The sequence below is a fragment of the Dysidea avara genome, chromosome 15 (assembly GCF_963678975.1).
Source record: "Dysidea avara chromosome 15, odDysAvar1.4, whole genome shotgun sequence".
NCBI classification, from domain to species: Eukaryota; Metazoa; Porifera; class Demospongiae; order Dictyoceratida; family Dysideidae; genus Dysidea; species Dysidea avara.
The window spans coordinates 11052556-11066197 of NC_089286.1; the positions used below are offsets into that span (position 1 = coordinate 11052556).

Genomic DNA, 13642 nt, shown 5'->3' on the forward strand with positions numbered 1-13642 from the left:
TTTATTCATCTATATTATTACATAATGCTTTACAAATGTAGCTTGTTACTCCCAACTCTGACACCATGTAGGTATTGTGAAGTTAGTTTCAGGGTAATTGTTTTGGCCAGAAAAGCCCAAACCTTTATGATCCCCAACATACAGTCAGTGTTGGGCAAGTTACTTTGTAAAAGTAACTAGTTACTTATTACATATTACTTGCAACAGAACTATTTAGTTACAGTTACATATTACCCATAAAATAAAGTAACTGTAATAATATTACATATTATATTACTTTGTGTCCACAGCCTTAAGCTGTCACGTGTGAAACTACCACCTTATCACGTGACATGATTGCGTTGTTGGACAATGTGCAAATCTTGGTTATAAATAAGAAGCTAGTGAATAAGCTTCATTCAGTAGGCCTCGTTACTTCGTTGTGGTTAGGCGTTACTCAGAGGATTACTAACGAGATTGGTAACTTCGTTACTTTTAGTAATAATATTACGTCATATTAGACTCGTTACAGTAATTATATTACTTAGGTAACGCGTTACATTTGTAAGTAAAGTATCTTGCGTTATATTACCTGTTTTCATAGCGTATTTCGTTATATTACTTTGTTACCACAAAAGTAATAATATTACGTAACGCGTTACTTATGTAACGCGTTACTCCCAACACTGCATACAGTACTAGAATATTGTATGATATACTCACACATACACTACACTACCACAACACATGATCAACTAAACACACCTGTGATATAATCATGGAGCAGTTCATGATGTTGATGGCATCTTCTATAGAAAATTTATTATCCTAAATAATGCACACACAACATCATGACATGTTGAGTCAGGAGAAAGACCAAACAGGTTTTGACAAACACATAAAAAGATCATCTTTACACTACAGATAACACATACACAAGGAAGAACTCCATCACATGAAATTGATAAAGAGAAAACATCCTGACTGCCTGGCAGACTCCTGTAAGCATTCGAGCGTTAATTGGATGGCCGCAGGTTCGAGGCTGCCCAGGTCCAGTCATGGATTTTTTCTCCTTTTTCCACCTTTTCAAACACACTTTATGTAACAACTCTAAACAGGCTGTAGGACCAGATGTTCAACAGACCTTCAGTACTTGTACTACAAAGCCTTAATAAAAATAATAAATAAATAAAACAACCAAATGTATGGTTTTAAGCCTTTAACACAGATACACAGAGACATCGGACATTATAGCACCCTGAGCTTGTGGGAGGGGAACGCATACACACACAAAACTAAAGTCTTAGTAGGCATTGGGTCAGCAAACAGAGAACACCACACAGTTAAACTAGGTGTTTAGTCTACGCAAATCCACCTTTAGATACAGTAGACTATAGCCCACCAAGTCTTATAGAATTAAAGCCAAGAAAAACAAATACATTAATTAGTCCCACCAGTACATACCCACTAAGGACAGTTAGGCATTAACTTGTAGGACATCAATTATCCAAGATTTCAATTATCCATACACTCAAGTTACGTATTTTTTAAGTAAAAAATTAAATGACATTCCTCTTACGTTAAGTAATTGTGAAGTGCCAGCAAAACAGAAGAAAGTCATATTACACCCTGTACTATTGAGAAAGTTAGATATCATTGAACCATTACAATAAAACCAGCTACACTGTTATAGCATAGAAGTACAGAATTGGTAGAAATTAAAGAATAGCAAAGCTAAACTACAAAAGGAAATGGGTGTGAGGGAGATGACAACTAATTAATGAAGATTGGAGGTTTTGAAACACTTTACAAACCATTGTACTGTATATTTGGTTTAGACAGTAATGTGAGAATGTGGCTGTAAACAGTAGTTTGCGGCCAAGAGTCAAGCGATTGTATCCAGACACTTCTACTTTTTGTACAAGCAGTGGTTTTAAATGGTGATTTTGCAAACACCATAATCTTCGAAGTATTACCATGTAAGACAAACAGGGAACAGCAGATATTGTCGTTGCCTGTGAGTTTCGAAATATAATTTTGAAAAGGAGTTGGCTGAGTATTCTACAGAGCAGATAATTGATTGTGAGGCCTTCGGTATTTGCTTATTACCATGAAAGACATTGGTTAGCTTGTTAGAGAAAAGAGCTAAAGGGAGGAAAAATGTAAAGATAGAGTGACAATCTGTGCATGCTGGTACGATTAAGCCAGCCAGGTCACTTGTTTCACATGCTATGAGTTAAAATAATTTGCCTGTGGTGTATAACTGCATTGTTTATCTTCCTAAAAGCCCCATGATAAATTTTGTTTCGTTTGACTAGGATAAGCTGCAGAATAGTGGCAAAGCACCTAAAGCATTGCTGATCATGGAAAATTGTTCAGCCCACCCTGATGAAGAGCTACTGATCTCAACAGATGGGCTAGTAATGTTTATTCTACCAAACATCAGTTCAGCCCATGGAGCAGCATGTTCTGGAAACCTTAAAGTGGTGATAGTGGAAAACACATTATACAGGATATGATGGTGAAGTATCACTACAGTTAGGCATGTACAGTATAGACAAACACTATACACATGACCTACCATATTCCAGTGGTCCAGCCAGTGTTTTAAGATCTTCTGTTGCCAGTTAACATTTGTTGTGTGACTGGTCAATAATAACTGAATATCTGTAGAAGTAACAGTGTAGACATTACATAATGCTAAACAGAGTGGCTACCAGTACGACACTGCCATACAAATATTTATTCATTTAACTGTTGTACAGCAATCTGCCATCATAACTCTAGAATCAAACACACTAGTTATGATGTTAAGTTTTGGTTTTTGGTGAGTTTGAGGCAAGCTAGGAGTGGTCCAGCTTTGCCTGTCTTGTACCTTCCAACCCAAACCAAGAACTCACCATAAATTTACCTTCATACAGACAAAGACATCACTACGCGTAACAAGCAAACTTTAAGTTAGTAGTTGGGCTCAGCTTTGGTGTCTTTTTCACCCAGGTGATACAGCTAGCTAATATACATGTTTTTGATGGCTCACATTTGTAAGAGGGAGTGGGTAGCTAATAGTGGTGTAATGTAGAGCTGTAGCCTGACGTAGAGCATCCTGGGTTCAATCCTCAAAACTGTTGCACTTTTTTATTTGGGGACCCATAATTAGTCTAAGTTATATTTTTAATTTCATGACTGCCAAATCACAATACTAAACAGGTATCTGTACGGGTTATGTGTACAACATGTTACACTGAATTTTATGCAATACAAGTGTGTTCTAGTCCAACAAAGTTGTCCCATCTATACACATAGAAGAGATAACAATTGGCAGGTACCTGTCCTATATCTTTGGGTCATACAACTCATTGTCACCCTTGCTGAGGACATTCAAACAGAACACAGTGACCACAAACATTATGTACTTGTTTGGGTATTCTTAGTTGCACAAAATATAGGACTGTATGATGCAGTGGACAACTAAAGAAATTTTTTTTTGCCAATCTACTGATGTATTTGACACTAAAACACATTACAGTGCTCCCTTGAATACTGTAATTATTTGAACACTTAATTATCTGAACAGTAGAAATGACTGTTTTATTAGAGTATTGTGAGTATTCCATTAGAGTAATAGAACAGGGCTCTGACGTATATAAATGAATGGACTTTTGAATATCTTAACATGTCTTGGTACCAGATAGGGAGCACTGTACAGACTTATACACAAGGTAGTATACAGACTAGTAAACAGGTCACTAACACTGATGGGTAGGATCCTGACAAGTTCTGATCTCTGCTAGTCGCTGGTCTAACTGTCCCAACATCAGTAATGGTCTCTTGTCTACTAATGGTGGAATAACCTTCTCTCTCACCATCTTCTTAGATAAGACACTAAAGAAGAAACACACACATAATACTCCATGAATATGTACCCACATAAAGTAAATATCTGAATAGCAAAGAGTTATTATAATCAGGAGCCACCTGACTGCGGTGTGCAAAATAACAATGGACAATAAATTGACCATCCACTTTAAAAATGGTCCCAGATCAACAGATTACGGATCACACACACACCCAGTTCAATTATGAGTATAGCAAATATGGGAGACATCAACGAGACAGAAATCAAACTAAAAATTGTCATTTGTGACTAACACCTGGACTACACATATACAACAGGTACTGGTATAGCTAGTCTATAGCTTGAGCTTTACTGTATACTGTACCTTACAGCATTATGTAGCAACAACACATACACATCATGTATTAAGCACACTTCTGTAAACCATTAGTTGCTGCAAGTAACAGAACCTAAGGTGAAAAATCGCTACATACACTGTAACCAAGTCCACTTTCTTCTCTGCTGGAAAATTATGACAACAAGGCTGGATATCATGTGACCAAATTTATTAGAGTCATGGGATGTATAGTGATACTTGTGTTCTAAATTAACTTTCATTAACATTACTAAATATTGTTGATGAGTGTGCTCTAACTAGGATGATTTTTCAAGCCAGAATTTTGGGCAGCGTACAAAATTTTTGGGGCAATCCCTACTTAAAAACGGTATAATACCGTTTGATAATTCTCAGTGCTGTTTTCAAGGTAGGTATACATTTCTTATGATATCCACTTGCTGTGGATAGCATTTTTGTTGCGTAGCTATAATCCTGTGAAAAGGCTGCAAGGTGAACAATGTATGTTACGGTAGTATAGTTTTCTTGTAAACCATGTACAGCTAGACTAGCCATAGTATACCAATACTGAGCTTCACATCTGTGGCTTTGGTGACGTAGCGATAATCAAATTCCCTCTTGCTGTTAATGTCCTTCCTATACTGGGGATTAGTGGGGAATTCCAAATCTCTGCAATGCCTATAAGCAAATATGTGCTCATGTCCTCATCTATCACAAGAAGTTCCTAGTAACACATCATGAGACAAGTATAATATAGTTGAGTGAAACACAAGTTTGAAATCTGTAAAGAGACTTCGTTGAATCATACCAGTTGGTCCGGTTCAATTGTGTCAGGTGGGAAGTGACGTAGTGAATCATATTTCATTGCATTTTTTTTCAGATGTGTTGCAAAGACTTGGAAATCTCTATAACAGTGTTGGATAATGAGGCTGGACTGTGTACATTACTATAATATAGTGTGTAATTGTACACATGCATGCAGAAGTATTGAGATATGATAATAAGAATTGTAGTAAAGGAAATGCATGGTACAGTACTTGCACTATAGTGGGCCCCCCAGCCCGTTACATCTCCAGTAATTCAAACTCAAGCTGGACGTGTATATCACATGAGCTATTGATCTGCTAAACTCAGAAACCCTTAAAATGCAAATAGTATCATTTGCCAATGATGTAAAAACTGGATGCTACGGATATCCATAAAATTGTATTGAAGTCATTGGAAAACAATATGACAATTACTGGATAACTATCTCATTAGCTACAAAGTTTATGGTATACTTCAAATAGCATGTGATGTGTTGTTGGTTTGTGGTGAGGATAACAGTTTACTGGGTTGTGCCAGTCTATTATCTCAGTTACCTGTTTATTCTCAATTAGCAACTGAAGTGTGTAATTAAGTTTATGGCTTCCTCTGTCACGCATCAAATAGTACCTTACTTGTTGGTCTAGCTCTTCCGCAAGCATTAGTAGTAGCAAGTGTTCATAATATTTGTATGGTGGAGAGCATCCAACTAGAATGCATTTACCAAACACTCTACGTAAAGTAACAGCTCAGCCTTATTTCAGAACAAAGGCTTTGCCTTCATCAACACTAATCGACACCAATCAACAGTTTTGTATCCCCAGTGAAGGTGTTGATTTGATGAAAGACAAACTTTGGTGTACTTTACGCAGGGTGTTTGTACAGACCATACTGAGAGTTAGACACTCTCCCACATACAAATATTATGAACTCTTGGTACGTAGTAGTGATGGGCAATATTGATATTTTGCTATACAATTATTGTCATGAACAAATATCACGATTATCACGATTATTGTCAGCTTAACTTTTGTAATGATTACATTATTACAAATATTTCTCTTACTATCATGATTATTGTACAATAATTGCCAATTTCAATTATCATTAGTCAATGAAAAGTACACGATGTTGATTATTGCCAATAAAATAATCACGATTATCATAATAATTGAATAATTGCCCATCCATAATTAGTAGGCATCCAGTTTTAATTCCTTCATAATATTTCATCGCTTTTAATGGTGATGTATTCTTAGCTTGGCCAACTTTTTTTTCTCCTGGGTGTATCAGCAGTACCGTCTTCCCAGTATGATAATAAACTTCAAAAAAAATTGCTGGACACTCACATTTCATTCAACCACGTAAATTAGAAAATTTTCCTAATCATTGAAGTAACCCCGTGTTACAGTAGCACTGAAAACACCCAGTAGCGGCATGAGGCAAGTCATGTCAGCAAGGTGAGGTGAACAGAATATTTGTATACAACAGCTAATTTTGGCAGATCTAGAGAAAACTATGGCAAATCATGATTAATTTGCTAATTTGATTTTTTTTTTACAAATTTGGCCACACAGACCAATATCACAGGAAGTATTCGCTACAGTATAAGACCCTACAATTTTAAAAAAATGAATTCCCGGGAGTTACCTGGCACTTCTTACCAGACTGTAGGACCAGGTATCCTACAGACCTGCACTTGTGCTGTAAAGCCAAAATAAATATGTACTGGATGTAAAAAATGCTATCCAAATAAAATATGATCAAATCACCCATCACAGACAAGGCACCTGCTACAGTAAGGTCAAGTATCACTAACAGAACTTACCCACAAGGTCTGACTCTTTTGAGGCACACTATGACACATCAACAAACTAGAGCTAATCCCTACAGGCTGTCACACTTGTAAGGCTTTCCTTGCCAACAAGGCAAGTCTCATTAAAACCCATTAGCAACATGACCCATATGTACCAAAAAGCAAAGTGGGGTGAACATGTTCACCCCACTTTTCGGGTTGATCTGAAGGCTTGTTTGGGCTTAGATTTACCTAACCAATACTACCTCATCATCATTTGGAAATAGTGAGGTTGGTTTTTGGGTGATATGTTTTCATGGGCCACACCTACTCTTTTGTGGTCCCTACTATATAGTACTATCGTACTGTATGACACAAGATATAGGACTGTATGATGTAGTGGACAATTAAAGAAATGCTTTGCCAATCATTTGACACTAAAACACATTACAGCACTCCCTCGAATACTGTAATTATTTGAACACTCAATTATCCGAAATAACTGTTCAATTATAGTATTGTGAGCATTCTTTTAGAGTAATAGAACAGGGCTCTGTATATAAATGAATGGACTTTTGAATATCTGAACACATCTTAGTACCAGATAAGGGGTACTGTACAGAATAATATACAGAGCAGTATACAGACTAGTATACTAGTATACAAGGTAGTATACAGACTAGTATACTAGTATACAAGGTAGTATACAGACTAGTATACTAGTATACAAGGTAGTATACAAACTAGTATACTAGTATACAAGGTAGTATACAGACTAATATACTAGTATACAAGGTGGTATACGGACTAGTATACAGGTCACTAACACTGATGGGTAGGATCCTGACAAGTTCTGATCTCTGCTAGTCGCTGGTCTAACTGTCCTAACATCAGTAATGGTCTTCTGTCTAATAACGGTAGAATGACCTTCTCTCTCACCATCTTCTTAGATAAGACACTAAAGAAGAAACACACACACAATACTCCATGAATATGTACCCACATAAAGTAAATATCTGAATAGCAAAGAGTTATTATAATCAGGAGCCACCTGACTGCAGTGTGCAAAATAACAATGGACAATACATCGACCATTCACTTTAAAAATTAGGTCTCTGGATCCCAGATCAACAGATTACAGATCACACACACACAAACATACCCAGTTCAACTATGAGTATATCAACAATGGGAGACATCAACAAGAGCTAAAAATTGTCATTTGTGACTAAGACCTGGACTATACATATACAACAGGTACTGGTATAGCTAGCTTATAGCTTAAGCTTTACTGTTTACCTCGCAGCATTATGCAGCAACAACATGTACAAATCATGTATTAAACACACTTCTGTAGGATGATTTTTAGAGGTGGAATTTTTGGTCCCGCACAAAATTTTTGGGGCGATCAATACTTAAACAGTACTACCGTGCTGTTTGATAATTCTAAGTGCTGTTTTCAAGGTAGGCATACATTTTTATGATATCCACTTGCTGTAGATAGCATTTTTGTTGTGCAGCTACAATCCTGTGAAAAGGCTACAAGGTGAACAATGTATGTTACAGTAGTATAGTTTTCTTGTAAACCATGTACAGCTAGACTAGCTATAGTATACCAATACTGAGCTTCACATCTGTGGCTTTGGTCACTATAGTGACAGTCAGTTTTAGCTTAATTTCCCTCTTGCTGTTGATGTCCTTCCCACACTGGAGAATTTCAAATCTCTGCAATGCCTATAAGCAAATATGTGCTCACATGCTCATCTATCACAAGAAGTTCCTAGTAACATATCATGAGACAAGTATGATAGCTGAGTGAAACACTGACACATATGTGAAATCTGTAAAGAAGAAACTTCATTGAGTTGGTCTGGTTCAACTGTGTCAGGTGGGAAGTCACATAGTGAATCACGTTTCACTGCATTTTTACAGATTGGTGCAAAGACTTGGAAATCTCCAGTAATTCAAACTTGAGCTGGACATGTATATCACATGAGCTATTGATCTGCTAAACTCAGACACCCTTAAAATGTAAATAGCGTCAATCGCCAATAACGTAAAAACTGGATGCTGTGGATATCCATAAAATTGTATTGAAGCCATTGGAAAACAATATGACAACTGATGGATAACTCTCTCATTAGCTACATTGTTTGTGGTATACTCAAAATGACATGTGATGTGGTTGGTTTGTGGTGAAGATAACAGTTTACTGGGTTGTGCCAGCCTATTATCTCAGTTACCCGTTTATTCTCAATAAGCAAATGAAGTATGCAATTAAGTTTATGGCTTCCTCTGTGTAACTCTCAAATTTTGTCTTACTTGTTGGTCTAGCTCTTCCACAAGTATTAGCAAGCATCCAGTTTTAAATCCTTCATAATATTTCATTACTTTGAATGGCCGGTGTATTCTTAGTTAACTTCTTTTTTCCCTGGGTGTATCAGCAGTACTGTCTTCCCAGTATGATAATAAACTTCAACAAAATTGCTGGACACTCACATTCCATTCAACCACGTAAATTAGAAAATTTTCCTAATCATTGAAGTAACCCCACGTTACAGTAGTCCTCTTTCCCAGTTCATATCGTTGGGATGGCATCAAGGACCTCTAGAACTTCTTTTCAATTTGTTTTTCACCAGAAGAATTTATGGCAGTGATTGCTGAGAATGGAATAACCTGGTTGGGTTGACCAGTTGGCAATGGTAAATTAGTCACTATGGTAAATGCTTTTTATCATTTGCTTTGCAACAAAACACATACTGAAAACACCCAGTAGCGGCATGAGGCAAGTCACGTCAGCAAGGTGAGGTGAACAGAATATTTGGATACAATAGTTAATTTTGGCAGAGAAAACAATGGCAAATCATGATTAATTTGCCAATTTGATTTTTTTTACAAATTTGGGTGCACAGACTAATATCACAGTGAGTATTAGCTACAGTATAAGAGCCTACAATTTTTTTTTTAAATTTCCAGGAGTTACCTGGCACTTCTTACCAGACTGTAGGACCAGGTATCCTACAGACCTGCACTTGTGCTGTAAAGCCAAAATAAATATGTACCGGATGTAAAAAATGCTATCCAAATAAAATATGATCAAATCACCCATCACAGAGAAGGCACCTGCTACAGTAAGGTCAAGTATCACTAACAGAACTTACCCACAAGATCTGACTCCTTTCAGGCACACTGTTACACACATCAACAAACCAAAGCTAATCCCCACAAGCTGTCACACTTGTAAGGCTTTCCTTGTTTGCTGGATACCAAGGCAAGTCTCATTAAAACCCATTAGCAACATGACCCATATGTACCAAAAAGCAAAGTAGGGTGAACAAGGTCATTTCATCTTCTTTTAATATTATGTTGTTTGTATTTTCATTGCTTATGTATACTATTCAAAGTGATGATATGAGGAGGAAACTTGGGTACCATGGGCGGGGCTCACATCAAATAGTCTTCTGATGGCAACTCCCACAGCAACACATTATTGGTGCCAAATGCAAGCAAGATGCATGTTCACCATCTACTGGCCAAATTGAGTTGGTACAGTTATATTAACACACAATTACACAGATTTCAATTACCGTTGAAGCCACTTGAAATACATAGCAAAGTTAGTGGTTAGTTCGTTCTTTAGCTTCTCCTCCTGCAGTTGTTCCAGGCTAGTCCTAAACACTCACTGTAGGTCATCATCCTCAACTAGTGATGGTAATGACGAATCTAGAGTAGCCCGGGACTATTTAATTTATACACCTCTACCAAGCGTATGTCCTTACCTTGAACTGTTTGTATTTTCATTGCTTATGTATCATTATGATTATGATTATGATTATATACTGGGTCGAGACAGCATAGCTGATAATTGACCCAGGTAATTACAAACAAAAGAAAACATTTAACACATACACGCATACATAAAATTATTTATTGTGTGATGACAAGGTGGTCGGTAAAAATTTCTGTGGATTGCTCTTCAATAAAGTTGTTAGGTAAAGTGTTCCATTCTCTTAAAGTATTCGGAAAGAAATTTTTCTGATACGATACAGTGGAACTGACTGGGATAATAAATCGATGTTGATGGAGCTGTTTAGTTGGATACTGAGTTGGTAAGAAATAAGATGGTAGCTGTATGGAAGGAGTAAGCTGATGAACAATTTTGTGAAATTGGCTTAACCTATTAATGTGTCTTCTCTCTGGCCATTCAAGGAAGTTCAACATATCTGTCACACTACTGTACCAACTAAAATCAGAAAGGACCCATCTTGCAGCACGTCATTGGATTTTTTTTCTATGTCATATGTTAAGTATTCATGATAAGGGTCCCAGACACAAGCTGCATACTCTAACAATGGTCTTATAATGGTAATGTAGGCATTTTGCTTGTCAAGAACTAGACATTATAAGTAATTGTATGTAGTTATTACTCAGGCCATTTTGTTGTATTAGGTTTTTGGGTTCGCGCATGCGTGTAATTGGCGTTATGAATAATTAAGATGGCGTATGTGTATTACCGCGTGGCCAGCAGTTAGTCCGATTCTCGATCGTCGTGGATCCTTCGAACCCCGCTACAACATTGGTGCTGTGACCAGTCGCTACGACGGTGGATTCGTCTTCTCCGCACACTACCTGTGTACCGATTCGGGATCGTCATTTCTAAACACAGAAGTCGTGGTATCGTGGCATTCGAACCATTCGAAAACGGTACCCGTTAAGGCAAGCACCCGTATCGCGTAGAACTGTTGTCGTTGCCCCTTTTCAACACAGCATGCACTAATTAGAATTTACCGGACCTAACCTGCGATGGAACAGGCAGCTCGCCTGCAGAAATCTAGAAACGCCTACAAGAGCCATGTATCTCGCCAATTCAAGAAGGTGGAGGAGCTAATGGCCAGTGACACAATTGATGAACTTATTCTATCTTCGTTGAAAACCACAAAAAAAGTTCTATCAAAGAAGAGAGAGACCATCCACCAGCTGGACACTCAAATAATTGAATCAATAGAAGATGGTGATGCACTTGAGGATGAGATCTTAGACATTGAGGAAATGCAAGACAGGATCTTGGAGAAGGTGAATCATATTGATACATTTATAAGAATGCATACAAGATCCCAACCCACTGGCTTATCGGTAACCTCCCCATCCATACCAACCTCCTCGTCGGAGCCATCAGTTCGCCCTACACCCCCTGTATCTACTCAACCTAGTATAGTCACACCCTCGTCAATAGACCCAGCATCCACTCCTAGCACTGGTGAACCTCTCTCACACATTTTCACAGCTAGTTCCAGTGCTATAGAACGTGAAAACACTACACCTACAACTCACATGACAACATCGTTAACGAGTCCCCAACTCTACAATACAAGTCGTTTACCCAAACTTGAGCTGCCAACATTCTCAGGAAACCCACTTAGTTGGCAATCCTTCTGGGACTCTTTCGATGCTGCGGTCAACTCCAACCCCACACTGAGTACGATACACAAGTTCAATTACCTTAAGGCTCAACTCCAAGGAGATGCAGCACGAGTCATAGCTGGCCTCCCATTGACAGAGGCAAATTATGCACAGTCAATTGCCTTTTTGAAGCAACGCTTTGGCCAGCCAGAGAAGCTCATTGACGCACACACTCGTGCTCTCATAGAGCTACCAGGTCCGACAAATGAATTGTCTAGCTTGCAACTGTTCTACGATGTCACTGAGAACCATATCAGAGGCCTTGCATCTCTCGGGGTACCCAAGGAATCGTATAGCCAGATCCTAGTATCCATAATCCGCGGTAAACTTCCTGCCCCTGTACGCAGAAACTTAGCTAGAGGTCACGATCAACCGAGATGGACTCTTGATGACCTGCAAGCTGCCCTGTTGAAGGAGATACGGGTATTGGAGAGCGGATTGTACACCACAGACTTGTCAAGTGAACCCGGAACACGTTCCACTGCATCCTTCTATGCTGGCATTAAGGGAGGACGACACCCAAGTGGTGGTGGTGGTAAGAAGAAGACACTATGTGCCTATTGCAAGGGCGAACACTCTCCTACTACATGCACACACGTTACAGACTATCAACAGCGGCTAGAAATAGTTCGCAAGGCTAATCTTTGCTTTAACTGCTTGGGGAACCACAAGATCTCACAGTGTAACTCGAAGTTTCGGTGCAAGCAGTGCAAACACAAGCACCACACTAGTTTATGTAAACCCTCTGATGGTGATGTCCCCAAGCCTACTACTACTGCACAGAACACAGATAAACAGGCACAGCCACCCAGCCAACAGGTTAATACCATCACAGCTCCCGTTTTACGTAGTGCACACAATAACAAGGAAGCTTCTCCCCCAACTGTCAGCCTGTTGAAGACAGCCATTGCCCCTGTTGTTGGTGAGGGTATACGCATACAGGGTAACATCTTATTCGATGAAGGTTCTCAACGCTCCTTCATCACCAAGGAGACAGCCACCAAGCTTAGACTAACACCAGTTGGCACTGAAAATATTGCCATAGCACCATTTTGAGCTGAATATTCCTCACCCCAACCCATAGCAGTGGGCCAAGTCAGTGATGAGACTGAGGCTGGGGACAGAATACCCATATCCGTACTTATAGTACCGTTTATTGCTGCGCCTTTGAAGATGTCAGTATGGGCATCCATTGAGAGCTTTCCTCACTTGCGTGGATTGAGGCTAGCACACCCTATCACAAGTGAACACAGTTTCCACATATCTATTTTGATAGGGGCCGATTACTACTGGACCTTTGTGGAGGACAAGATTGTGCGAGGTGACGGGCCAACTGCCCAGCAGTCCAAACTGGGGTTCCTTCTGTCAGGACCCATATCCTTCCCAATGACACATGTACAGCTGAATGTTGCCT

The 13642-nt window shown here is 38.7% G+C and overlaps 1 protein-coding gene across 3 annotated transcripts in view; it reads right to left on the reverse strand.

Annotated features, from left to right (window-relative positions):
* The window catches only part of LOC136245998 (uncharacterized), a 220963-nt gene that overhangs the window by 202165 nt on the left and 5156 nt on the right, over positions 1-13642 (reverse strand). For 2 of the 3 annotated variants that reach the window (XM_066037454.1, XM_066037456.1), the window contains exons 3-5: positions 3731-3861; positions 2561-2646; positions 745-807 (exon numbers count right to left, since the gene is read on the reverse strand). In XM_066037454.1, coding sequence (XP_065893526.1) covers positions 745-807; positions 2561-2646; positions 3731-3861 — 280 coding nt within the window. The remainder of the gene's footprint in view (positions 1-744; positions 808-2560; positions 2647-3730; positions 3862-13642) is intronic. The other variant, XM_066037455.1, reaches the window with a different exon arrangement.